The 27832-nt window shown below is 37.1% G+C and overlaps 1 protein-coding gene and 1 long non-coding RNA gene across 2 annotated transcripts in view; one reads left to right on the top strand and one right to left on the bottom strand.

Annotated features, from left to right (window-relative positions):
• The window catches only part of LOC140333547 (uncharacterized), a 17642-nt gene extending 14177 nt beyond the window's left edge, over positions 1-3465 (top strand). Inside the window, exon 2 of the long non-coding RNA XR_011921387.1 lies at positions 3271-3465. This is a non-coding gene — a long non-coding RNA (uncharacterized lncRNA). The remainder of the gene's footprint in view (positions 1-3270) is intronic.
• Positions 1605-27832, bottom strand: SEC14L2 (SEC14 like lipid binding 2). Its single transcript, XM_072415269.1, has 12 exons — positions 27691-27832; positions 22294-22375; positions 19703-19746; positions 18438-18500; positions 14699-14887; positions 14027-14122; positions 13231-13291; positions 11026-11109; positions 9236-9342; positions 8026-8165; positions 7166-7335; positions 1605-5834 (listed from the first exon to the last, which is right to left on the bottom strand). The coding sequence occupies exons 1-12, from the start codon at positions 27742-27744 to the stop codon at positions 5692-5694; spliced, it is 1233 nt and encodes a 410-aa protein (XP_072271370.1). The 5' UTR covers positions 27745-27832; the 3' UTR covers positions 1605-5691.

Genomic DNA, 27832 nt, shown 5'->3' with positions numbered 1-27832 from the left:
GGACTTGGTGTCCGAGATCACCCAATGAATGGACAAGAGCGGGGTCATGTGACTTCCTAAACCTGGGGCTCCCAGTTTAAAAGATATTTTTAGGTCCAGAACTGTGCTGACTAGGAGATGCCGCCAGGCAAATGGGAAACCATGCAGATAATGCATGTTCTATAGTACATACACCCTGTACAGCGCACCTATGTACATTTACCTGGACCCTGACCTGCCCCCTATGTACCTTTATACAGCACCCATTCTACTTTATACTGCACCCATTCTACTATAGACTGCACCCTATGTACCTTTATCTGCACCCATTCTACTTTATACTGCACCCTATGTACCTTTATCTGCACCCATTCTACTTTATACTGCACCCTAAAAGTTCTGTTGCCAACGGATTCAACACAGCTAAGCCTAAAATTAGACCACCTTCAGTATCCATTCTCCAGTTGTTTCCAAGTACCTGCACACCCCTGTGCCCTTGCATGGAGAAGATAGAGGCTGTGTTTGTTCTCTTTGCTCTGACACTGTATCCTGAGCCTGCTGTACACTGATAAAAGAATTTAATTTTAAGCTAAGGGGTTGTGTAGGTGGCAGATTTGAAATGTACAGCCAGTTGTGTCTGCAGCTGAGTGGGTGAGCACTACAATCTCATCCTGATACCTGGTTGTTTAACCCTAACTCTTTCATTCCCTTTCACCGACACCTAACATTCACCTTTTCCTTACTGGTGCCCAATCTAAAACCCCTCACCTAATAAAGAACCTTGCAAACTGGGCTTCTGCTTTTTTGTCCCCTAAACACAAAAAGCTTCCAATATATTCAATTGTAAACCCACACACAGAGCCCTGGCCAACAACACTTCTAGGATTCACAGGGTGGCAAAGCTAGAAGCCTAAAATCCCATGAAAATGCACTTCTGCAATGGGTGCGCAGGCTCACAGGATTTCAAGCAAGCTATGAGCCAAAGTAGGTATGTTTTATATTTTATTTGCTTTTTTGTTTACAAATGTTTTTAGGACAATTTCTATTGGTGGCTAGGTAAAGTTGACCTTTTATTTACCATGGAAGGTCTACTTTACCGCACAGGCTAACCTACCCAGGACCCAGGTAGGTGTCTGATCTTCCAGGTGAGAAAATTTTTTGGGTAGGCTTTTTATAAAATACATCACCTCTGAACACTCCCAAGGCTTAGCAGTTGCCAGTAGGCATCCGAGAGCAGTAAATACTGCGTTCTTTTACTGCTAATATAAACTAGGCCAAATTGTAAAAGTAAACTATATTTTAATTATTAGACATTATCAACCACACATTTTTTCTTGGATTGTTTGAATGGTTTGACCCCAATTCTAGTAATATCTGAGCCACTTTCTTCTGTTTATTACTGTAATTGCCAGATAAAAGTATAAGAAAATAACACGTTTACATTTTTCAGCCTATATTTTTATTTAAACAGTATTACATATGCTTATATGTTTTTAAAAATCAATTCAAATTATTTAGGTAATTAAATTATAGATTTGTCCTGTTAACAGAAGCATACTTTGGCTAGATTTGACCTGGGGATCTGTGCGTTGCATTGTCATAACAAAATCAGAAAAACACATTAATTGGCAGATTTATTCAATTTAATAAAAAAGAAGAAACTACAAAATTGTGGAGCAATGATAGACAGCCCATGGTATTAGGTACAAGAGGATTAAAGCTAAATCAGAAAATCTTCCAATGCTAAATGTTTTAGAAGATTTGGTTAATGATAATCTGGTCACACAAGTGCAGATCTATTATGTTTATTAAATGATAAGAAACACACAGTGAAAAACTCTATTTTCATTTGGCCCAAACAACGAGATATATACCGTATTTTGTTTTTTACCCCAGTAGGTTCTACTGGGTGGGTGAATTGGATTTAACAGCTACTGGTGTAATTACCACTGACCATTATTTGTTTTCACATATTACAGTATATTTATATTTAGTATATTTAGAAGGATTCTTCCACATAACTCACTTTAGACTTTTGTTCTCCATTCACCACAGGAAACCATCCAAAAAATGTTTACAGTGTTTCCAAAGGGTTTAACTAAAACTATGTATAATAAAAATATATACAAATGTATTTTTTATAAGTAGAGGCTCATACACATTAGTGTAGCTGGCACTCATACTTTTTATTTTCCTGTGATGTTTCCTGTTTAGTGGTGGTTGCCAACTACAGGCAACATAACACATAAATAGTAGCTTACAAAGCAGATTATATCTGCTGCACGTTTGGAGAATGAGTTTTGTGGGGTAATATAGCATTGCAACAGAAACATAAAAAAACTTCATACAGGTTTTTCAACCAAAATAAAATAAAACTAATCCAATCTAAAAGAATCAAAATGAAATAAATCAGTTCAAGCTGTATTTGTAAACAGAAAGGTAAAACTGGTCGATCAGTATGCTGTATAAGACAACCTGTTTTAAGTGAAATAAAAATGAGAACATTTTAGGTCTGCCACTAACCATTGACTTTTCCACTTCTTCATTGTGGTCACAGATTAATCTATGTTCATCTTCCTAGGCAGCCAGTCAGTGATCATCAGAATTCACCACTGGTTGAGTCAAACCAGGGGAAATCTCTATTCTATTGACTGGTAATACTTCAACATAGCAGCAGGAAGAAGGAATGTCGATTTGTGCAGCCATGTTAACTAAAGATGCTTCCATCATAGCTAGCAGATCATAACCCGAACTTCACAATAAAATAATCCTATTATCACAGGAGTCAGAAGGGCACATTTAAAAACTCAAGCAATGGTAAAACAGAGCAGTGAGGCAGTTTTGAGACATATTTATTGTACTTTGGCAGCCTCCTTCATGAATTACCTATAGCTGCTTCAAAATAGCACCACAACAGTCTACATCTTGCCCCGACTACTTTATTGTGCATTTGTTGTCTGCACATTGTCTCACCAATAGTGATAAATCTGTTCTAGTTAGCTGTCTATAAAGGTCCAGGGGTCACAAATACACATAAAGGTTGTCACATAGAGCTCAATTTATCAAACAGGGAATCTGACATTCCTTCAACGGTTACCTGGTGGGAATCAATTGCTGTCATTGAAACATGTGAACCTGGAAGATTCCTACAAGCCTGAGTCACTTAATTACTAGATAAATGCCCCTCCTCCCCTCAGTATGCATAAAACATAAAATAAATGTCATCATTTTGTATGTACTTACAAAGGTACACATCTATATTGTTTAATTAAAAATAGATTTGTTTTACAGATTTACAAATCTCTAAAAACATCAGTGCAGCCATTCTTGTATCTACAGAAGGAAGACTCCGGGAAAATTCAAGTAGGAACCAAATATCCACGACAAACACAGCAATATTGCATTTGTAATGTTATTTCTATTAAAGTATATAAACAACAGTACTTAAAAACCAATAAAAACCTACAGCAGCTGAAACAGAAGAAATGTGCTGATTGTGCAGTGACACTGACTAAAATGAAATGATTATAAGTGTTATCTCTAATGCCAGTAATGTATGTGGCTGAGACATTGGTTCAAATAGGACAACTCCATGTAATCCAAGCAGCATAGTTCTAATCATCATCGCAGATTGGATTTTTACTTTCCTGTTGTATACTTTAGGATACCTCGCAGTGACAGTAACGGCTATGGTTGCCAGGCAAACTGCCATACTGTTCAAGGCACTCTCTGCATCTCGCCCTATCCCTTTTCAGCCAACACCATGTCTGAAAGACACTCTGAGCAAACATAGCTGTTGGTGCCTAGAATTTTAAACATGGTGTTGCAATGAACAGAGCAAAACATGCTGACAAGTTTCACTTTAAAGCTGAAAATAAAAGACTCAACTAATGCATCACTGTATTAATTAACAAATCCGAGATATTTACATTTTATATAAGTAAAGGCATGGTCCTGCTATCAGCTTGTTGTGATCCCTATACAGCAGAACTAAGGCTGGGAGAGGCAGAAGTGGCACAATGAGCCAATCAGCTGTTCTTCTAATATGCTAAGAGGAGGAGAGAGCAGACTATTAAGGAGATACAGTCACCAGTCTGCTGATTTGCCTTTCACTGTCCAATCCCAGGTTGGAGAGGGACAAGATGGGTAAAGTATTACTTCATTACAGCAGGTAAAATCAGGTCTTCTGCCCATCAGACACGCTTGTGCTGTGTGGCAGTGTAAATGTATAGACTAAATGGACAGAAATACATACGTACACAGCTCTATACTCCATGTTTGCATGGAGTTTACCTGAAATTTACACATTTATGGCTGAAAAAAAATGCAGCTGAGGTATCCCTATTTTGCAAGGTTTAAATGCTCACATTTGTCAAGGGAACAATTGGAAAAGAATTTGATATTCGCTACCTCTTACTCCTTGCTGACTCTCCAGGTTATAGGTCTTTGGCCCCCTCACAATGGTTCTGCTTTGTAGGGGATGATATAGGACAATGCACAGCACAGGGCACATAAATGAAACAGGCAAACAAAAAAGCATGCAGGAGTGAGGGGTACAGTAAGTAAAATAGCCTTTTTCATCCTCCTTGGACAAGAATGAGCATTTAACCCTTGAAGTGTGTGGCAGCATTCCTGCAAAAGTAGAATTTTCATATTTCTGGAGTAAGACTTTAACCTAGGGTGAATAGGTAAATGCTACATAATATCATATATCAATAACAAATTGTAGACATTTATAACTACCTCTTTACAGACTTGCTACTGACTTAAACTATACAAATAATAGGCTGTACTTTGTATTCTACCTGGTACAGCATTTTAAATTACCTGTATCAAAGGTATCAAAGCAAAACAGACAGAAATGTATGACCGTTCTGTGTGAACCCGTGCATTATTATGTGTTATACAGTATACTGCATACGTATAAATTACCTACGGACACATTGGATGCAGATTTCATTTAATGAAAGGGCAACTGTCACCAGGTTAAACTCAAAGAGGGGTATAAAATAAAATTACCTTTCAATTATCATTAAAGTTTGGTGTCCATTCTAAGATATCACTAAAAGTACTAATCAGAGTGTCAAAATCCAAATGAATGCAAGGTTACATAGTCTATCAGCTAAAAGCTATCAGAAAATTCAACCAAAATAATTCTAACTAAAGCTAAAACCTTAATTTACTTTTGGACAGATTATGTTTTTATGGTTAGAACATCTGTAAGCCCTCCATATGTCACCCTAAAGTGTCTGGAGCAGAAATGCATTGAAATCTGTCCAGTGTAGATAAAGGAAAGCAGACCTGACCCAGGTCCAAAAGCCTGGCTAGAGTTTCACTTTTACATGCCTGTAACATCTTTAGATTTTTTTTACATTTAATGAATAAATAAAATGCAGCAGGCTGGACTAAGTTACACCTACTTCAAGTATATTGAGGTGTTTTGCACCGGCATTAAGTAATAATGTTTCATTATCTATTATAGATGTTTATTGGCATCTAAAAGGAACCATGACCAAAAAACACAGTCAATATGTTGCTGCTTTAAAATGCAATAAAACACCCAGGTGGATAAGATACCATATGCCTTATTGCATTTTAAGAGTTTTTCTGTATCTTCCTTGTACATAGATTTGGTACATATGAATTGTTTCATAAAAAAGCTTCAGGGTCCTAAATGGGGTTCATTGCACTCGTGGCTTTTTTGGTGTCTCCTTAGAGGCTGAGGCTTGTTTCCAGCTTTTCTTCTAGCTTCTGTATTTTCTCTTCAGAGCTGCGATCTGGAAGGAGGACTTCCACAGTGAAGCTAACTTTCTTGGCATGAATAAAGCTGTAAGTATTGTCAAAGCGAAGCACGTCTAAAGCGGAAGAAGGAAGGTCAAATTAGGAGATAAGCAAATGATCATATCGCACACTGATTACATCGGTATGTATAATCGCACACTGATTACGTCAGTATATATAATCGCACACTGATTACGTCAGTATATATAAAGTCAGTATATATAAAGTCAGCCACAGATAAGTAGATTTCTTTCTATAAAATTAGAGGAAAGAAGACATTGCTTTTTTTTCGGTAACCCCTAAACCTGCTGCTACTCTTTGTGCACCTTAACTAACAGATAAAAGCAGAGCAGTCTGTTGACAATCTACTTCCCTCTACTAACTGAGACTTTTGGTCAGGTTGCAGACATATATTTATTCACTAGTAGTTCTAAACAGCCCAATCCATACCCAAATACTGCGCAATGAATTAGGTTGGGGGAAGGAAATGAGCTGTTTATGAATACCTCAAGTCAGAAGTGACTTAACCTTACAGATACCTTTAACATAGCTATCAATTGTTGACATAAAATTAAAAATAATGTGTTACTACTAAAAATCCAACTTTACAAAATGCTTGCAGAAGTTTAATTGACAGTGAAACAAGACGCCTTTTGAATAAACCATAATGTATTATTCAATGCTGTCAGTCTATGTGTTTTGAGGTATTTGGCTCACCTGACCATACATGTGTATCTGCACAGAGGTGCACACAGACACCCCCTTACATAGCATATCACTTGAAAAACATTACCAGACTAGGACCCATTCCATGCAATTGTGTGTTTTGGTATGAATTACTACAAGACAGCTCATTTATTTTGGGCTATATTTGCATTAATGTGGCAGTATGGCTTCTACTTAATTGATTTAATAGATTTATAGGAGGGTTAAGGCTTCAAACCCAACCTTTCTCAGCAATCTTTTCATCCAGCAGAGGCAAACCAGTGAAGGGCTTTTCTTCTGCTGAATCAGGTATAAATTAGTCAACACACTGAGCCAAAAGCAACAACTCTCATCCCAAACTTAGGGAAAATTTACTGCAGAATTAGGGGTAGCCACTAATAGTAGAAATTAATTACCTGATGTGACTAAAATAAAATAAAATTTGACCAACAGACTTTGCCCTACTGAATAAGCCCAACTGTGGACTTTATTCACTAAGCTATAATGAATAGTATTTGCCATAGTGACTGCTATTCATTTCAAAGATAGCCAATGATAAAAGACATTAACAATAGTCAATGTGTTATAGCCTAATCAGTAGAGTCTGACATTTCTATCATTCACTATTGATTGTGCTTCCATTTACTGATTTGCAGCCAACATTATAATTGTTTGTATTATAGCCCCCTCTTCGACTCACATGTTCCAGCCTCAGCACAGGTCAAGCTCCCATCTTCCGGTACCATATGTGAATTGTATCTTTCATTTGGCACAACCTCAGCCATTTCTCCAGCCTTCTGTCTCTCTCCTGGCTTGGTCTTTCGGAAAACTCCAAACCCAATATCACCACCATCAGACTGGAATTGCCACCTATGTAAACACACGTTTATTGAGCAGGCAAAGAAAAAGACAACTGTGTATAATACTAGCTCTACTGCTGCTGTGCCACTGGGTAGTACTTTAAAGCCCAACTAAACTTAAATTCAACAAGGCCAATTCTAAAAGCAATGAGATTGATATGTGCATATAAACAGTTCACAGAAGAAAAGTGATCGACAGATTTTTTCATTGGTTGACTGTAGTTTACAGACCACAAACAATTAATTAGATGTAGAAAAGTAGGAGAACTAGCTATAGAACAATAATTCAGAATAATCATAGCCCTACCTTCATCTCAATGTGCCCGGTTTAGTAAATTTCCCCAAGACTGTAGAAAAAAAAAAAAAACACTATCATGGGAGAACCTTGGTGATCCAGCAAATCTTGAATGGACTTCTCAAAATCATTTGCTATTAGTTGGCAAATGTTTTCAATCCTGGATCAGATTCATTGCAGGTTTGCTGAATCAACCAGGTTCTCATATAATAGTCAATCTTCTCCAGTCTTGGAGAGCTTTCATAAATCAGGCTCTATGAGTCATTTTAAACAATATAATCGCTACAGCAAACTGAGATCAATTGGAAGTGTTACCCCTATATCCTATTAAAGATCACACCATAATCCTTTAACTGTGTCCGTTTAACTATTCTTTATTTATGTCCAACAAACAGAAATGCTAACCTGAGCACACAACCTGGAAACAGAATCTCATACTCCGTTTGCTGACTGGATCCTCTGTTGATAGTCACATTATGTTCATAATTCTGTTGCACTTGGTCTCTCACACAGTAGGACTTAGGGACATCTCCTCCATAATTTATCTGTAAAACAAAAGTAACGGTTGGTGCACTAAAGAACCAGAATATACAAATTATGCGGTTTTATTTGCTATTCATATTCATTCAAACCTAACTTAATCTCATGCTTATGTTAGTCACCAATAAGGCTTTATCCCCTTCTACATTCACTCTCATCAACAAAAACAACTGTTACGTTATTAATATACAGTGAGAGGTAAGTTTAATTTGATATTCTACTGTGTGCTACTTTCCCCTGCTCTTGGATTGTAAGCTCTTCTGAGCAGGATCCTCTCCTCCTGTTTTATTGTTTGTATTTGTCATTTGCAACCCATATTATTGTACAGCGATGTTTTGAAATATTAATAGTAGCACAGGATTTTCAGGAGAGCATCTGATTCTTTTATATATCCTTGGTGTGGTTCCATTGCACCACAATACTGAAATACTTCATAGACTTCATCTGCCATTCATTTTCTTTTTTTAAGGTTTGTTTCATTTAAGGTAATCATACAACCTTTATAAGAAATGTTCAGAATACTTATATATATGGTGTTGGATTCACTTTTAACTATTTTTCACAGTGCAAATTGAAGTGAATGCTGTAGAGTAAAACAGCTCAGATTAGGCAGCTTTAGATGTCAACGAGGTCTAACAAAAAAGCCTCAAGCAAAATCCTGGATTTGGAGGTACCAAGAGCACCACATCAATAGTTTAGCATTCCAAAAAGGTTTATCTTTTGCTGTTTGCTTGCCTAAAAAAATGTTATTTTTAGAGACTCTGCCAACATCTAATATTAGTACTAGTTGAACACATACTTCATTTAAATTTCTACACAAGAACCCAGAACTGAATCTGGTGGTGTATTTAAGCTGCCCAAAGATGCAATTTTGCATATCAGCTATTTATCAATTACTGCCATTGAAACATATGGGTCTGGAAGACTCCCACGAGGGAATGTTTAAGGGAATGTCTGATTCCTTGTTTTATAAATAGAACCCTTTGCATTTTGTAGTTCGTTGGCTGTTTCTTCTACTCACACAAAATAGGCAAAAATCTCTTCACATATGAATAAATATGACTTTTTATTGTACCTTGGATTTACATTTTGGATCACCATCAGGATCTGTTAGAGTTCCTCCATAGTATTTGGGCAACTGATCTGCATCTATATATTTTTGAAGTACTTCTTTCCAGTTTTCTAGAGAATACAAAACAGTCATTCTCAATACACAAATAATGAATACAATCATTCATAAAAGAATCCCATACATGTTTAATTCAGAATTTCAGGCAGAGCTTCTATACTAGGTCACCCTGGCTGTCAATATAAATGTTTGTCCCTCAACTGGCAATGGAGACTGCATCTGCCATTTCTTTAATATTATTATATTCCTACATCTTCTTTCTGCAGCTGCTAACAGTCAGATTTAAACCTAGAAGCCTATCCCAGTCATGCTGTCGCTATGCCATGGGGCAGTCTTTAGTCTGTGGACATCAATCAGGTGAATGTGTATATAGCTGACTTGCGTTTTTGCTGAGCTGCTGTCCGAATATTAAGTTTATTCATCACAAAAACACAGGGCCCACATTTAACTATGCACTGGTGGCCCATAGCAAATTCCAGTAAAGTTACTGGTGTCAGTTAATAAACATATGGACTTAGCAAAGGTTGGTTATTTGGGCTACTTTTTGACATGGCTGCTTTTGCAAGGATCGTTGCAGCTTTGATAATATGTGTCACTGCAATGTGCTGCAATGCATGTATGCTGACATAAGTTGCCCTTTATTCAGTATAGCACCCTGCCACTCAAATACCTGCACTTTCCACTATTCCAATCTATGTAAGTATGCATACAATGTGGGGCACTGCATTGCTTACATGAAGTGCAGGTACATTTTTTTGGTTGGTGGTATTATTAGCATGATAGTAATGCTGGTAAAACTCCATTTGCAAAACACAAAGGGAATGACTTGAATCCTATTCATCTTAAGTTATGTAGCACATAAGAAGAAGGCGTACTATGGGCTTTTCTCCTAGAGTCCTAAAGGACCTTGTCCCAGCATTGCCTCTTTATTCTACGTAAAGTCTATGATATTTGTTTATACACATAAAATACATACAGGGCTCTATTTATAAATTATTTCCATGTCAATTCATTGAAATTCACTGACGGGTTTAAATCTCTCTTCTTTTTCAGTTCCTTATAAAAGTGGCCAAATGTCAATGTGAACACCTGCCACAATAGGAAATGTTGTATGTAAAAAGGAATATTACAGTAGAATTTAAAGTAAATTGACGGGAATAATTACTAAATACACCCCATAGAGTATAGCTTATGTATATATATAAAGCATGTGTAACTGAAGTTTCATTTTTTAAATTCTCCTTGATATGATATTTTGTAGGTAGAACTACTCCAGAGGATTGTACACAGTGTAAACTCTAACTTTCCTACAATTTGCCACAGCATACTATATGTGCTGCATGGTTGCTTTCCTTGATGTCCTTGGGTCCCTCAGGACTTTCACAGTCCTAGCAACCCCCTTGAAGCTCGGTACAGCAGATCTCCCTCAATCAACTGATCCGATCGATTTTCTGATAATTCAGATGCCCAAAAACACTGCACACATGGGTGCAATTTTCTGCCTTTCTAATCTGATCATTTTCTGAAAGATGTTCTGATTTACTTTTTATATGATGATATTTTATTAGTTATATTCCATAAGAATTTGATTGGAAGTAAAATACCTGTACACAATAAATTTCCCCTATATATACCAAATCATATATTTTCCTAGATAAGCTAATACAGCTGTGTCACACAGCGATCATATGGGTCGCTAAAAGTAGTCATGTTACCTTATCCAAAAAAAGCCATACCTCCTACTACAATGATCTTTCTCCTTGTGTCCTCACTCAGGAAATGCTTGACAAGGTTATATGCCACCGGGAAAAGCTTAGGAGCTGCAGCACAATGAGAGAAAAAATGTTAAAATCATCAATTCATCTAGTTACCCAACATTTCCAAAACATGTACATACTACAGGATAGGTAATCTGTATATTTTTTTTCTGAAGTACATGTATTTTTAAAGCCTATTTTTTGTATTAGAGCATGGAAGAACTTGGACTCGGACTCAGACCTGCCTCGGCATCAAGCGATCCTGTGTGACTACCTGTGACTCGCACTGCAGCGTCTGCGCATTTGAAAGCTGGCAGCAGTGAGGGGTACTAGTACTATTCATTCTCATGGAGCTGCGGCCAGGAGAAGCTATATGTAGTGTCTCCAGGAAGGCAGCAGTTCCCTGGCATGAAGAAGCAGTAAACACGCTACAACACTACTGCTAGTGTGAACATAGCCATACTATTCCATTTAAGTTTTTACTTATACAACACTTCTAGGAAGAACAAAAATCTCTTCAACAAGACTTTTGTTTAATTTCCACTAAAAAAAATTAAGAAATTCAGTATCTTGAATTGGTAGTAAAACGTGTTTTGGGCTGAGGTATTATCAATACTAAAGACAAGCAATCTCCCATTAGCATTGATGGCAGACCTGCTATGAAAAGCAAAAGCTTTCATGCCTTAACCTCATACAGATATCTGATGGATGTCAGAGAATTGAAAACGAAACAATGTTTGCAGCCACAGATGCACAAAGGAGAGTTGTACACACAGTGCTGTTCTGTTCTATGAAAAGGGGAGGGTATTTGGTATTTGTAAGACTGTCACTAAGCGTATTATTATAATATTATGTATTTTCTAATCCTATATATTATATGCGATTGCTTAAACATCCAATTTTTTTCTGCTTTAATATAGTCATTTGAAAAATCTCCACTTGTTCCCTGAGGAAGCCCGATGGGCGAAAGGCGTCGGAATTGAGACAATTATCATTCCTACAAATATTATTTATTGAGGTGGCTTTTTTTTAGTAAACCTGCCATTCTCCTTTGTGTCTTAGCACAGGAGAGCCAACCTTATATTACCTGTTTATTATATCATCACTGTAATATTGTATCATCTTACTCATGTGGAATATAAGCATTCATACTAAATATATTTTGAAGTTTAGCCACTGAAAACCCCAGTCTTTTATCTTTGTCCTTTTTTTTCATTCCAAATTGGTTGTTTATCAATCCACCGTGGCGAACCGATGAATGACCTCAGGGCACCACTGTACAGGACCATTTTTCTTGGGCAACGATTATCTACTGTGTGTACTGTGGACTGAGCAGAATGACCACTGTATTTTCCTATGGGGGAAGCACAGCGGAGTGCCCCTTGTCCATCCTTCACCCTCCACTCTCCACAGGACAGAAGGGTGCTGTGTGTCACAAAAGATTTTAATGGCAGAAATCTGAGGTCTGTACAGGGCTTTAGGAGAATTTAGACTCCAATACCAATTACCTTTTACAACTGGGCAATGTGTGGGTGTCAAACAAATGGCAATGAGTAATTTTGAATAACACAAATCTCTAGCATTAGTCTGAAGATAAGAAAGCAGATAAATGTTTATCAAACCAAAAACATCTGTCTGGAAAACCATGTAACATTCATTTAGGGAGAAGCATTTAATCAGAAGAGTTTTAGTATTCTAAATCAGTGTTCGCCAAACCTTTTCTGACCTACGGACCACTAAATACAGGGACTCCGAACTGTGCATGCGCAGGGAGCTGTGTGTCACTCAAAGGGGAAGAAACTTGTCATGATGCCAGAACCTGCCCACTCTCTCATCGCAGGTCTGAGCCTGCGATCGGAGAGTGAGCGGGTTGTGTCCAGAGACGCAACCCGCCCACCGCCCTGAGCCTGCTATACATATAGGGGACATGATCTGCCGCTCTGGCCGGTGTGCCCCCCCAGCAGGGTCCTTCCCCTGACCCCGCTAGGGAGCTCACCGGCCAGAGCCGTGGAACACCAAAATTTTCTTGCGGACCACCAGTTGGCGACTGCTGTTCTAAGGTATGATATATGTATAAATAGAGTATAGGTAAGTATTGATTTTTTTCTGAAAGATCATCCATGTACTGCTACCATAATGCATGTTATTCTTAAAATGTTACTCTAATATGCATAAATAGCTCACCTTTAATTACAAACAGCCTCTTCAATGCTTCTGGATAATTATCTTCAAACATTTTCAGGACCTAAAGAATATAATTATTGTTCACATAACTGCAAAAAATCTTTCTTGATATCTACATTTAAGGGTCATTCACTGAAACATGATGTGTTTTAATGGCAGTAATTGATTCTCTACAGGGGAATGTTTCAGTGAATGTCGGATGCTTTATCAATAGACGCCATAGTGTTTATAAAAAGTGTCTCAGAAATATGTAAAGATGCTGTAAGAACTCTAAAGTTGGTCATACACTGGCCAGTTGGTCCACGTAACGACTGATATCCCCCCATATGGGTTATGTGATGTGATATGGGTTGCATACCTGACTCAACCACTATACACCCTTGCGCCAGCTCCATCCAGCACTGTAACTTAGCTCCCCCCACCCCAGCCTATTGAAACGCTTTTCACTGTTTACCAAAACAACTGGCAAAGCTGTGTTGTTATAGTAAACAGCAAGGAACACTGTTCTCAGATCTGGTTGTTAGGAAGCGCTCCCCACTGATCTACATTAGCCTGTGAGTAGGGGGAATCGGTGTTGCTTGCAGTTCTCAATTTGAGTATAAAAACACGTACGACGGCACTACCATACCAATATGGCTATATGCATGGAGAAAAGTTACTGTAGAAGTGTGATAATATTGAAATTTAGACAATTCGTAATTACCAGAGCATCAAAGACTCTATAGTATTGCATGTTGTGGAATTTTGCACATTTCTCTGTGGACAATCTTACCTATTATTTGTATGTTGTGCTTACCTCTCCATATAACTCCACTCCTGGTTTCCATAGGTGCTTAAGTCCCAAACCTTCCACATCATAGATCATCACAACTTCTTCAACTCTTTTCCCCAGCTACAAAGCCAAAAATGAAATAAAATGAATCCTTTGCCTAGAGCCTGTTGATATACATAGGAAAATGATTGTCACTTTTTTTTCACTTATGTGAAAATAATATTTCTGGGTGCTGATTTTGGCAATCATTTTTTCAACATGGATATTTTGAAAGTACAAATAGCACAACCAGAAACATAGGAAGTCACAATGTTACAAATTGTCTATACATTCTTCTTCAGACTTTATAACAACTAAATAAGGTGGGCGCCTACTTTTGACATTTCATGGTCTATAGAGTCCCCTTATCCAAGCACAAAATGCTGTCTTTTTTATCACTGATGACACTTCCTTTAATAATAAAGGTGCGCATATCATTAGAGGAGTGCTGATGATGACTCTTCAGTTTTTGAGTATCTGGCCCACTTTTCAGCATGCTGGATGCCTAACTTGCTGCAACATACCTATGCGTCTGTAGGAAGTCAGAGCCAGGAGTACAAAGAGGTAATTTCTGGTTTATAATTCATAGAAATGATAAGAAGTAGTAAAGGGTGAGCATTTTTAAGCTGAAGCTTGATATATGCTTAGAATTCATACCCTCTCACTCTGCAAACGGCATTCCAGATGCATACGCTCACAATCTCTCATTTTTGTCTTGATGAGGTCCTGTTTGGAAGCAGAAAACAGCAGCCCTTTGGGGTCCAGAGGCCCGATGACATCATACCAGATAGGGCTGCCTTCTCGGTCATAACCACACAACCCCCCTGATAAATACTTCTGGACTACCTAGAAAAAATATAGTTGTGCATAAAGTGACTGTCAAAAAAACTAAAATAAAAATAAAATCAATATTCAAAGGAGATAGACAATACAATAAGACAAGACAATACTAAGGTATTTGTATGGCTATATGCCTTAAAAAGAAATAGTCACAAAGGGCAGAGGAGACCTAAAGTGTGACAGTTGTTCTGCCAACCTATTAACAAATCATAGCAATTCATTAGCAATCCAAAAAGTATGTCAGGCCAATGTAAAAGCAGATTTTTTTTGACTTACCGGTACTTTACAATCTGAAGCCTCTGAACATGACATTCTAAAATGTCATTCTAAAATTACTCAAATGTAACCCTAGATCTCCCCTGTTCCCCGAACAACATTTTTTTTTACCTTGTTCCTGTAGCAAGAAATAACTTTTGTTACCCCCTGGTACCAGGCTTGTAAAATTCGTTCAAGGGCAGCTGCTGAAAACTCTATCAATGGAGGCATATCCCCTTTCCCCCTTTCCCTAGGCTTTTGGCAGCCAAGGATGCATTGTTTAGCTAGAAAATAAATTAATGTAGGCATGTAGGTAGAGAAAAATAGAGGGGGGGGGGGGGGGTTATAGAGTTAAAGATTCCAGCAGACAGAAAGTTTAAGGAGGTTAAGTGCAGAAAAGGTGCTGTGTTGTCAGCTCAAACAGGAAGGAGCACACTGGATCAGTAAATATTTTTTTTATTCTGGTACATTTTAGGTAGAGCGTTTCTTACAGATTGATAATTTTCTAATTACTAATAAAAAAATAGTAAGGTTTAAATTACACAAATGTCAGAACTCCAGTTCTAGTTTAGAATAAGTTGTCAATTTTAGTGTTGTAAACAAAAAATGGACAACAGTACACATATTTGTACAAAATACAGTTATAGGGGCAGGAAATGATGGAAGCAAAAAAGAGAAGTAGTAAGGTAAGGCTGGGAATATACAGGTCGACTTTTCAGTTTCGCCGAACATTGATTCTTTGTTCTGAATTCCATCAACCAAAATTAATTGATACCTAGTCTAGTATCAAAAGAACCTCAAATGTTCAGACTTAAAAATTCCTGTTTATTTTCCAGGAAATCTGATGGATTTAATTAAATTTTGACTCATGTCAGTGAGAATCTAGTGATCGATTTACATTTTAATAATTTAGAAAGAATAGATCCTAAAGAACTGACTTTTAGTTGTAGTATGTGGTAGCACAATCATTTGATTTTCAATTGATGGTTAACATTTAATACTAACAAACAAATACGTAATCAGGAGTTTAATAGATGAGAGAAGATCACCAGGTTAGACCACCTTTTAGTTCTGTTCTGAATGACAGAAAATCCTAACAATTAACATATTCAAGTCAGTTATAAAGTGCAGAGTTTGACATAATGCATGAGACATTTTTTCTTGATTTTATTGATTAGTTCGCTCAAAGAGTGTTGGAGATGGACTTCCATCTAGTAGAGATAGGACTACAAGCATAAAACTGTTTAATTTTCTGAATGAAAGAAAGATTTCTGGAGGGATACCACAATAGATGTGCAATAATATTGTAAAATATGTTGACAGCTTTGGAAATACCAAGCTGCTGTGTAGGAAAACACATAAAACACTTGATTATCAACAAAAATCAAAACATAAGGATCAAGGTTCTAGGCAATTCCTTACTTCACTAAGAATGAAAAAGTATTTATTATCTGAAATTCCAAAGTCCAAGGTATAAATAAAAACACAGTGGCTCTAAATACTTTCCTATCTCCAAAACACTTTAAGATTATATATATTGCATGTTAAAGATCTATAAAATCTATATATGCTTTATAGCTATATCTGTGTGTTTTCACCTAGCAACACATTTTGCACCATTCATTCTCTGCAACAAATTCTGACTTGGTTTCTAAAAAACACCCAAAGTTACTATCACTTGCTTTTTATTATTCTGAACTATAAAAATGTAGCATTGCAGACACTAAAGCTGAATTCCCACTACTATCACTCTGTTTAGGGCATGTTGATGCATGTTAAATACACATCAGTTGATGTGTGTTGACATTCTTTTACATACAATGGGATTTAAAAGTTTAGAACTGGACTACAGAGCAACAGAAGAAGGTGGTGTGGTCTGATGCATCACATTGGGTTTGATTTATCTGGACTGGAGAAGATAGACTACCATAGGAGGATCTGAATGATCAAGCAAATCTGGAATGGATCTAGTCCAGGATTGAAAACATTTGCCAACTAATAGCAAATGATGTTTAAGAAATCTATTCCAGGCTTACTGGATCACTCAAGTTGTCCTATAAAGAAATGTTTTGGAGAGCTTTACAAAATCAGGTCCATTGTCTCTGATGAAAGTGCACTTTTACCTGGGGAAGAAATGGTAGCAGAATGCACTATTTATACAGCGGGACCTATGATCTGCTGCTAACCTTTTTGTGCCAGAAGTCCCAAAATACATGAAAAGGTCTTGTGGACACAATATTAGGCTGTTATTATAATGTAGTTGTATAATGTTTGATGTCGGGTAAATTCTGTTTCACCTTGTGATATTTTGAAGGTTGTCATTTATCTATGTCATTGTATAGCTAGTTGTAGCTGGTCACCATCACCTGGACTTGTTCTATGTTGTTGAAGATGTTTTGCTGCTTAGCAGCTAAGAACTGAAGCAGCCACTTAAATAAGCCACCAAACATTACAGAACAAATGCAGCTGAATGTGAATAAAAGGCGTGATTATGTGATTAATAATCCAACCTGACAGGGAAATTCAGTTTAGTGCTAGTAGAAAAAAAGGAGTACTAGAAACTGAAATTTGTATTTAAAACTTGATTGGCAAGTTTGACAAATCCTGATGATTCACCTCACTCTTTAGAAATAAGCATAAAAGATCTAATATAGCCTATAAATAGTTTTCATATCTTGCAAAAAAATTTAAAAAAAGCTAATGAAAAACTGATCTGAGAATATACTTTATGAAACTTTGTGTACAGTCATGTTGTAATTTGTGACTAGTAACACACAATAAGTACTAGCTGTTATGCCACATAACGGGATTGACCTGACACACATGAACAAGGGTATCAGAGTAAGGGTTATCATTAATCTGATACCTATCTATATGCAGAGCAGGTTTTCCTAGCAGATTAGTTAAAAGGATTTTGTAAATCTGGACTGCAGCCAGTTAAACTTCTCAGTTAGCATCACATAGCATGAATAATTTGCTTTTAGATTACAACATAAGGAGTTGGTCTTGCATTCAAATTACAAACATATTGTGTATTGTATACCTTTGTTGTATAAACATATCAACATAACTAAGCAGGTTGGCATGGAAAATCAATAAGTAAATAGAAAAAAGATGAAAATTCACTGCAACCCGCATATGGCTACAGACTGGCTGATAGCAGCAAAAAAGTAAAATACCATGTTATTACCATGTGCTTTATTCCTTACCTATAAACTGTAGTTTATAAAGCTGGCCAGACACTTCACTACACACACGGGTCTGAAAGATTCACAGATTGGGACATTGATATTTGACTCACCTCTGGAGGTTGCCAGTTCTCCAACACTCTGTCAGAATCCATGTGCTTCCGAAACTCCACATGCTGCATAACAGAATACATTCAAAATTATTCAGTAATAATACAGAAATACACCCAGAGTTTGCACAATAAACGATTTATTTAACAAGTAATAAACAAGTTGTGTAATAAGCCTTTCATGTGAATGTGAAATATTATTTCTCAAAGGTCCACCAAGATCACAACAAAGGAGCATATTTATAAGGAATAAACAGATCGCTCCTTCTTCTAGTTTTGAAAATCTGATCATCACTTTTATAATGCCTTGTTTATAAAAAGGTCATGAGGTTTTTTTCTTTTATGGCAGTGATCTGTGCTTTGATTGCCATACTGTAATTAGTCTCAATTTAAATGGATGAAATAGCCGATTACCAGCCATAATTTACTAGAAACGTAGCAGTAATGGTCCCCAGCACTTGCAAAAGACGGGATCACTGGGAAAAAATATTATTTTTGTGAACTTTGAAGATTAATTTCTCCCAGTGCCAATAGCTACAGTGGCAAATGAGGGTTTATATTAAAGTGCTGGTAAAGCTTGTTCGGAATATGCAAACACTATGGTGTTACACATTAAAATGGAAAACATTTTTTTTCTATTGTCGATGGGTCAATCAATCTAATTGCTAGTTAAAGCTGAACTCTGGGCAGAATAAAATAGCTACTACTGAATCTGATTAGAGATTTAATCATTTCTAACAAGTAGCAAAAGTACCTGGATTCTTTTCCAGCCTCAACCAGCTGTGCTATTCTGTGCTGCTAAACTTAGGAGAGTGTGATGAGGGGACAATCAGGTTTCCTTATACTGCATGCAGTTGTGCTAACACTGAAAGTTTTCTTAGAGTAGAATGGCAATCATATGCTGGAACAGGACCAAGCTATATCACACAACTGCAAGGTACTCAGCAGAGGTCATAGGGGGTACAGAACCTGGCTCTGCTGTTTCTGATTAGGTGACTGGATCACAACACTGGTTGCACAGAATTACACATCTTTAAAAAGTAAAAAAAGCTCTGTAATGTCATTTATTTGTCTGTAGTGCAACATATCAAACTTGCAGCTACTTTTTGGCCTTGCTCTATTATTTGTGCATTTATGGCCACCATAATCCAGACCTTCAGGATCTCAGGATTTTATTGGAGTCTAGAACGTCCTCTGTAAATGTTCTTATCATGAAGGAAGTATGGTTTCACATATTCTCAGTTTTGCAATAAGTTTACATTCCTCACCTTTCGGAGCATACTCTCTGATTTCTGCAGGTTAAAGCATCGGGCTGGGAGATGGGACAGAGAAGAGAGGAGATTAGACCAGAGATTATAGGGATATTACATTACAGACATATAATCCATAATCCTTAACCCATCTATTACCAAAGGGTTCTGTAACACAAAAAAGCAAATATATATTGCAGGCTCCTGAGACAGCTACAAACTGATATTTACTTTTACTACAAAAGTAAATATCATAGCAATGATAACAAATATTTATAGATGAAGGTTAATGTGCAAATAGCACACTTGCTCTTAGGCCCTAAGGGTCACGTTGCTACTTTACTAACAGTACTGGAAACAAAAGTGAACACTGGAACCTAACCAACATTGATTCTTCATAGTGTTACCAAAACTGAATTAATGCTGATTATTTATGCACCAGGTTCCAGGGTACAACCAAGTATCAGGGCTCAATGTATCACGTTATTGGTGTGTGGATTTAAACTTCTGTTACACTTGGATTCTGGGATGTCTGTTATATTTTACTGTATAATGGGCATCAAACAGAACACAAAGAGGACCTAATATCAGATACATTTTTAATGTTAAGTGCATGCATTCGAAAAAATATAAAATTGGAAATGCATTAATTTGCTTTTCTTTCCTTGCCATCTTTTTCCATTTCTCATACAAAATCAATATCTACATCAATCTTTCTCACCCTTTTTACCATTGGGGAACCTTTGAAATAACTTTCAGGTCCTAGGGAACCCCGTCTATAATTACTATATCCACAGTTCACAGTGCATTGGTGATCAGTGGGAAATGTACACTGCTGGCTGATAGTGAATCATTGGCCCTGATTTATTAAAGTTCTCCAAGGCTGGAGAGAATACACTTTCATCAGTGAAGCTGGGTGATCCAGCAAATCTGGAATGGATCTGGTCCAGGATTGAAAATATTTGCTAACAAATACCTTGACTTTTAGGAAATCCATTACAGGTTTGCTGGATTACCCAGCTTCACTGGTGAAAGTGTATTCTCTCCAGCCTTGGAGAACTTTAATAAATCAGGTCCATTGTCTTCCTCACGTTTTACAGAAAAAAATGATGGAGGCTTTAACATTTAAACTTATGGCAATGTTGAGGAAAGTAATTGTTTATGATGGGCATTATTGAAGATTGATAAAAAGTGAAGTCATGTAATTTAGCATTAGTTTGAAATATGTTTGCATTAAAAATAAAAACATAGAGATATGATATACTGTGTACTTTGGACTGGCCATGCCATGAAGGACTGACTTAAAGAAAAGCTGCATCACCAAGCTGATAAGGCAGGTAATGAAGTCTGAAATATTGATTATACTTTACATACATCAGCAACACATAATTATTAAAAAAACAGCAACTGTTATCTCTGAAAAGGTTTAGAAGCTTATAAATTATTTGAAACAAACAAATTGATATTATTTATATTACAGAGTTCTTATGAAACCCCTCACTGGTAATTTCCACGGGTTTTAATCAATAATTGGTACTTTGAAGTTTTTGTATCAGTGAGCTGGTGTTCACTGGCACTAGCCTGGGATCATCGACTATCTCCATGTAATATAATCAATCTGATAGGGGATCTCGTTATCACTGGAGATATAACAGCAATTATATAACTGCACAGACTGTAATACAAGGTCAGATGTGTGATACTGTAATGCCAGCTTGGTTATCACCGAAAGAGAAAATGCCTTGACAAAGGAGGAGCTGGTGCTCATATCTTTTTTATTACTATTATACCAATATTTCAAGGAACAAAGTACCCAATGGTAATTGATTTATACCCATCCGATAGCAATAAATGACATTACCAAAAACCAAAGTAACTTCATACAAATGATTACTCTCTTAAAGCAAACCTCCAGCAAATCTAAGGATTGTTACATGCCCCACACATATATACAGTATATATATTCTATACCTGCAGGAATGTTCGCTGTACATTGTATAAACCCTTCACCCCCTGAAGTCAGGTTTATGGTAATCACTCACTTATCCTAAGCTATGTAGAGACATTAGACAAAAGCCATTTGAAACGATCAATTATGACCGACTGATCATCAGATGAATTATTGCTCCATGATAGTCATTTATTTGAATTGGGAATTATTGTTTGTCATTAATGTTTGTCACAAGTTTTGAATGATTAAAGAATGATTTGCCCGGCATCTTTCAGACATCATTCATTTCATCAACATTTTTCTAGAACAGTGTTCCTCAACCAGGGTTCTGTAGGACCCTAGAGGTTGCTGGAAATTACAGAAAAGTAATCTAAAGCCAAATGTAGGTATTTATGCTAGGTATACTCAGCGTTCTCCCCAGGCCCATTTAGTTGGGCACACCACCCGGCACTTTTTATTAACCACCCGGCTGTTTTTGGGTAGTTACTGATAAGTTGGGTCACAATACAAGGTCTGCCACCCGCCTAAAATTTCTTCCTACACCGTTAAAAAAAATCCTGGGTTGAGCACTGGGTATACTCATAAAAATTCATTTAAAAATATGAAACTGTATTTTTTCTTAATATTTGGCTGGAGTTCCACATTTGCTGCATCTTACCTCGGAGCCATCGAAGCAGAAAGTGGTCATCCTGAGAGTATGAGGGGAGCTTGGGTAGCAAGTCCTTTACATTCTCACGAAACTGTGAAAAAGAAAAATCCAAATATTTTTTAATATTATTTATTATTCGTCCTGAAGTAACTTACTAACCAAAGCTTTCAATTTACCAATTATAACAGAGAACTTTTTCTTAACAAATGAAACAAAAAATTGATTTGCCCGAGCTCTTCATGCTAGGATAAATAGACATGAGAAGACATGGTTGCTTCATCCATCTGTTTGCTCATCACATCCATAACCAATCAATTCGAATATCTGGCAGCAATCCCCCTCTGACTTTCCAAATAGTTTCTAAATTCTTTGTACCATGGAAGGTTGCACTATTCATCCACATCTGATTACACTCCTAGTGATCAGACCCAGTGCATAAGTAAATGGAAATATAATGAAGCTGCTTGGTTTGACCTTTAGTAAACCCATAATCTATGAGATAAACTGATAAGAGATATAACAAACAGAAACTCTCATATGTGACAGCAATGCAAAACAACCTTGCAATGAGCACCATAAATATTTAAGTATTTTGACATTATTTAAGTTTGTTGTGCTATGTTAACAAGGCTATCCAGTAAAAAAAAAAAAAAAAACTTTAATCCCTATTTAATATACAGCGCTGCATAATATGTTGGTGCTATATAAATCCTATTTAATAATAATAATATACACACCAAAATTGTCAAAATTGATAAGCTCTTCTAGATGTTTATGAAGAATGATTTTCACTATACCTACTTTGACTTGTCACAGTGATCCCTAAAAAAAGGGTGATAAATGCAGGATCCTGCCCATTGCTATAATACTAAAGCTGTCCACTGCCTCCATGATCACTAAGCTTTGGTGCATGGGGAAAAATATCAGACAAACTTATGATCTGTGTGACTCAGAGGCAGAATACTGTCAGTGTTTTTCCATGACATATTTTTATTGTATGCAATCATAGAGGGGGTAAGAATCCATAAGGAGCATGGTATTTGTGAATGTATAAAAGCTAAACTCCAACCTTACTTTCAGTCCTTCCTAGTTTCAAAGGCGCCCCTTGTATGCTGACAATTCTTATTCTGATTTTACTGCACAGTCAGGTTTTCACAGTGTTCATTAGAAGCTGCCCAAAGTCACTCTCACTTCCTGGCCATTGCACACCCAGCACCATCTAGCCATTTTCTTTTTAGATTTACTGTCCATGGTCCACCCTCTTCTTTTATACAATTTTAGTCCTCTCAATGGCGGTAAAGCTTCACAGGGCGATGCTAAGGAGAATCCAAGGAAGGCAAAATGTTTGCAGTTTAAACTAACTTTTCTCTAAGTAAACTTTAAAGGATATCAATGGTATGGAGACAGCAGTTTAGCCTTTTAGTTTTTGTCAGACTTCACAAAACTGATTTTGTAGCTAATTTACTAAAAAGTTTGAGGTGTGAATATTCACCATATTTATCCAAATATGAGAAAAGCAAAGTTCTATTTACTTTGAAAACCAATTTTATGCAGAGGCTGATATGAGCAGAGAATTGTTAATATTTTGAGTAAACACTCTCAACTTTTAGCAAAAAGTTGGCTCATTTGTGTAGTTCTTAGTTCATGTGATATTTAAAAATGATACTATCTAAGCCACGTGTATTATTTTTAAGCTATTTATGCTATACTGATTGCACCGGCATGCTGACCAGGTAAAGTGAGTGCTCTGCAATAAATGGCATTTTTGTGATCAATAAAAGGGGTGGCAGTTTGTAACCATGATATGGCACAAGTGTATGTTTGGAGCACAGCTAACAAATGTAAAAGTGCAGATAGAAGCAAGTGATGTAGAATAGGCTGTAGGAGTGGATGGACAAGCATAGAACACCACCAAGGAAACCATGGTCATGCGTCCAGCCAGGCCAAGTGTCCTGCTGTAGGCTCCCTCAGTGACATATAAAGAATGCTACTTTTTTATTTTTAAAGAATGGAAGACATCATTTTAAAATTTCCCTCAGGAAGCAAAAAGTCTAGAAGCACCTCTGACTGGATGTCTATTGTGCTTTTGATCTCAAGTGGTTCAGAAGAAATTTCTTAGACTGAAGTATTAGTGTACCCAATAATACTTCAGACACACTTGATGGGCACTTCAACCAGCGGAGCCTTAACCTAAAAAGGTATGGTATTAAGAAAAAGTCCCAAGATGTGTGAAAGATGATTGGTATATGTACACAGCAATAGGTATGTCTTTATTTAAACATAAAACAGATACAGGAGTGCATGGTGATAATGTAGAGACTGAGAACTGAGAACCTCCCAGAATGAAAGGGTGGTTTATAAAACAGTTTGTAATGTCTTCTTTTTTCAGTCCTTTCCATCAAAAATTGTAATAACTCCATCTAATTACTTAGAATCAGCTAAGGTGCTACAGCACAGGCATCCCTTGGTTGGATAATGTATTGACTCCCAGGTTCCAATCTCTGCCAGGATACAATCTGCATGGAGTTTGCATGTTCTCCACGTGTTTGCATGTGTTTTTATCAGGGCACTCTTGTTTCCCCCACACCTCCAAAACCATGCAGGTTAATGGGCTTCCCAACAAACTGTCCTGGATACATGTGCAAAACAAGCAACACAACCAAAGTGCAATATGTGCTACTGGGAGCAACGTGGACACGTTAGGATAATATTAACAAATAAAATTAACATTGTTACCTTTGTTACCACTATAAATCCCCTCAATATAAAACTCTAGCATTTTTATAATTGGATTCTACTTTCCCATATAGGAAAAAAATATTCCCAATGACTGCAGCTGTCCCTGAATTCTTTCATGGTCCAGCACTGGCCGTTCTTTTTACCTTTTTATCAGCTCATTTTGTATGAGCTGGTCCTGTTGGGTACATGCTCCCTACGGGGAAATATCATTACATAGGCTGCTGGGATTGCAGAACCTCAGGACTGAAAGAAACACTCATATGCCAGTATGTGAACACTAGACCTGGAAGAAGGAAAGAAACAGAAGTGCTGGTAACGTCTTTATACTTGGTGGAAGATTGCTAGAAAAAAAGTTAATGGGGGGCTTTAAGTGGTAGAGCAAGGCAGGTTGGAGTTTTGCTCCAACCCAAATATCTTTTCACATATGCATCTTGATTAATCAGATTCTGCAAAATCTAACTAAAATGACAAAGAAACTTAGACATGGGGACATTCTTTTCTGTCCAAAAAGAAAAAAAAACTTTCCATATATGTAAAATGTATTCTATTTAATATTTTTTCAAAAGCAGTGATGCTAGTTTTTATTTTTGGGTAACGTTCACTTATGTGTAAATGAAGGTCATCTCACATATTTGGTGAAAGTTGAGTGATATGTGTCTAGATCTCTTTCTATCAGAAGCCATGGAACTATTGTCCTCGTATCAGGTGTGTGATGGCACTGAGGTCATAAACACAGTGGCCCTAAGCAGTCAAGGTCTCTGCTTTGCTCTATGAACCTGATTAGATAAATCGGTTGTATTGGATAACGTCCAGCTTACTCATATCGTATCCACAGTGGTGGCTTCATTATGAATGTGTCATGATTATAACGCTTGCACTGCGATCATAGACAAAAAAATCTTACAAAAAGCTTACAAAGATTAAGGAAAGGGGTTAACGCTTTTTTTCACCCATGAAAGCCGGCAAATAGGACAATTCAATTCTTATTACACTTGGAATGTTCTCTGAGCAGCTTGCTTTCATTGAGAACTGTCTGTTAGATCATTTCCCAATAGCTAATTATTAAACATCATCACAATCAATATTACTGTCCCCAAGTAATTTTTCCACTTGCTAATCTATTAAATACAACTTTATCGTCCTCCTGGGTGATTATAATGGGCTAACATGATTCAAGGGTAAAGACCAACACACTAGGGGATCAAGCAGTGAATCTGACATTCCCTCAAACATTCCCTGGGGGCAATCAATTTCTGCCATTGAAACACATGGACCTGGAAGATTCTTCACCAGTGGATGTTTCAGTTAGTGTCAGATTCACTGTTGTTAAAAATAGACCACAAAGAATATATTTGCTAAATGTGCAAATTGTATTACCAATTCTAGTATTGCCTAAAGGTGAACAAAATTATTTAGCATTCTCATATTATATAGTTTTGGTAAAAATAAAAGATATTGTACAATTAGGTTGTATAACTTAAGACCAGCTATAATAGAGAGGTGGATAGATTATTATTATTATACAGAATTTACACAGCAACAACATATTGCAACGCTAAATACGCAGCGTTAAGTACGTAGGGGTTGCAAATGACAGACGGATACAGACAGTGACACAGGAGGAGGAGAGGACTCTGCCCCGAAGAGCTTACAATCTAAGAGATGGGGGATGTATCACACAATAGGATGGAAGATATGGAGGGGTAGATAGATACTACCTCTGAATTTCACCACTAACCTAAATATCTATACTGATTCAAGCAATTGTTTATTGGGTAGAGAAATAAGCGGCGTTGCTTTGGTATGCCCACAGGTCTCCAGTACTCCATGTTTAGAAACCCTTTGGCCATATTAATAATGCCAGACTCGGCACAAAGTGCCCACAGGATTTGTTTCCTGGCACAGAGCCTTCTAAACATATAGAATATTGGTGCCATGATGTCTCTCTATGGACACTGCCATCACATCACCATTTATTTAAAAAAATAAGCTGCAAAAGTGTCAGAAAGGTGTTTGAAACACAGATCCCTATTGTAACCTATGACATGATGCACAATGAAAGTGGAGAATAAAATAATTTATATACATATATGATACCTATGACGATATGTTTAAAGGCGGCTATAAACAGAGGTTTGATGGAAACTATTTGTATGCAGATTGAAGGTTGATAAAACAATTGACGTGTCCATAAAAAGATATCTGACACTGGTATGATTCTAGGGCAAGCATGGCAATATTTCCTGCTCACTGTATGATGGCATGGAAAGGATAACATATTAAGAAGGATTGTAGAACTGCGCAGCGTGTTTTGTTACCTTGCATTATTGTTATTACATTCCCCAGGTGTCACACAATAGGGATTACTACACACGTCACTGTAATAATAATAATACAAAGAAGAATAATAGCAGGGGCTGGAATGTAAGGAAGGAGCAGTATAGGAGGGCAGCACACAAATAGATGCTCTGCCAGGAACAAGGCTGGATGATGGCTCTGATGAACATCAGTAAGAGGGTGAATCCAGTTCAATGATCTGGGTGAATGGCAGCTCTTGTAAGCCAATTGATAAGTGCAATGAAGAATGAAAGGGATGAATATGACATGTGCAGGAGCTGCAGCCATCAATCTATATAGTGAACAGATGCTGCTATAGCTCCAGCTTACCTTGGCTAGGGCCTCTTCTTGTTTGGGACTCAGATCCCCGACTCTGCCACTCATTCTGCTACCTGGCTTCGGTCAGTGCTGTGTCTGTGTGATCGCAGCTGCCCGGAGGGTGTGCCTCTGTCACTCTGCTCATCAAGCGGCC

Source organism: Pyxicephalus adspersus, chromosome 6, assembly GCF_032062135.1.
Source record: "Pyxicephalus adspersus chromosome 6, UCB_Pads_2.0, whole genome shotgun sequence".
NCBI classification, from domain to species: Eukaryota; Metazoa; Chordata; class Amphibia; order Anura; family Pyxicephalidae; genus Pyxicephalus; species Pyxicephalus adspersus.
Note: the sequence above shows the minus strand (reverse complement) of the source record. Positions and strands in the feature narration are given on the sequence as shown.

What these genes read in the sequence shown, in the direction of transcription:
- SEC14L2 (XM_072415269.1), bottom strand. Translation starts at nt 27,744, where the DNA reads ATGAGTGGCAGAGTCGGGGATCTGAGTCCCAAACAAGAAGAGGCCCTA. An exon ending in GAGTGGAGTTATATGGAGAG is followed by an intron (nt 13,292 to 14,026) that starts GTAAGCACAACA and finishes TATATTCTTTAG; the next exon opens with GTCCTGAAAATGTTTGAAGA. An exon ending in GAGGCTGTTTGTAATTAAAG is followed by an intron (nt 11,110 to 13,230) that starts GTGAGCTATTTA and finishes ATTGTGCTGCAG; the next exon opens with CTCCTAAGCTTTTCCCGGTG.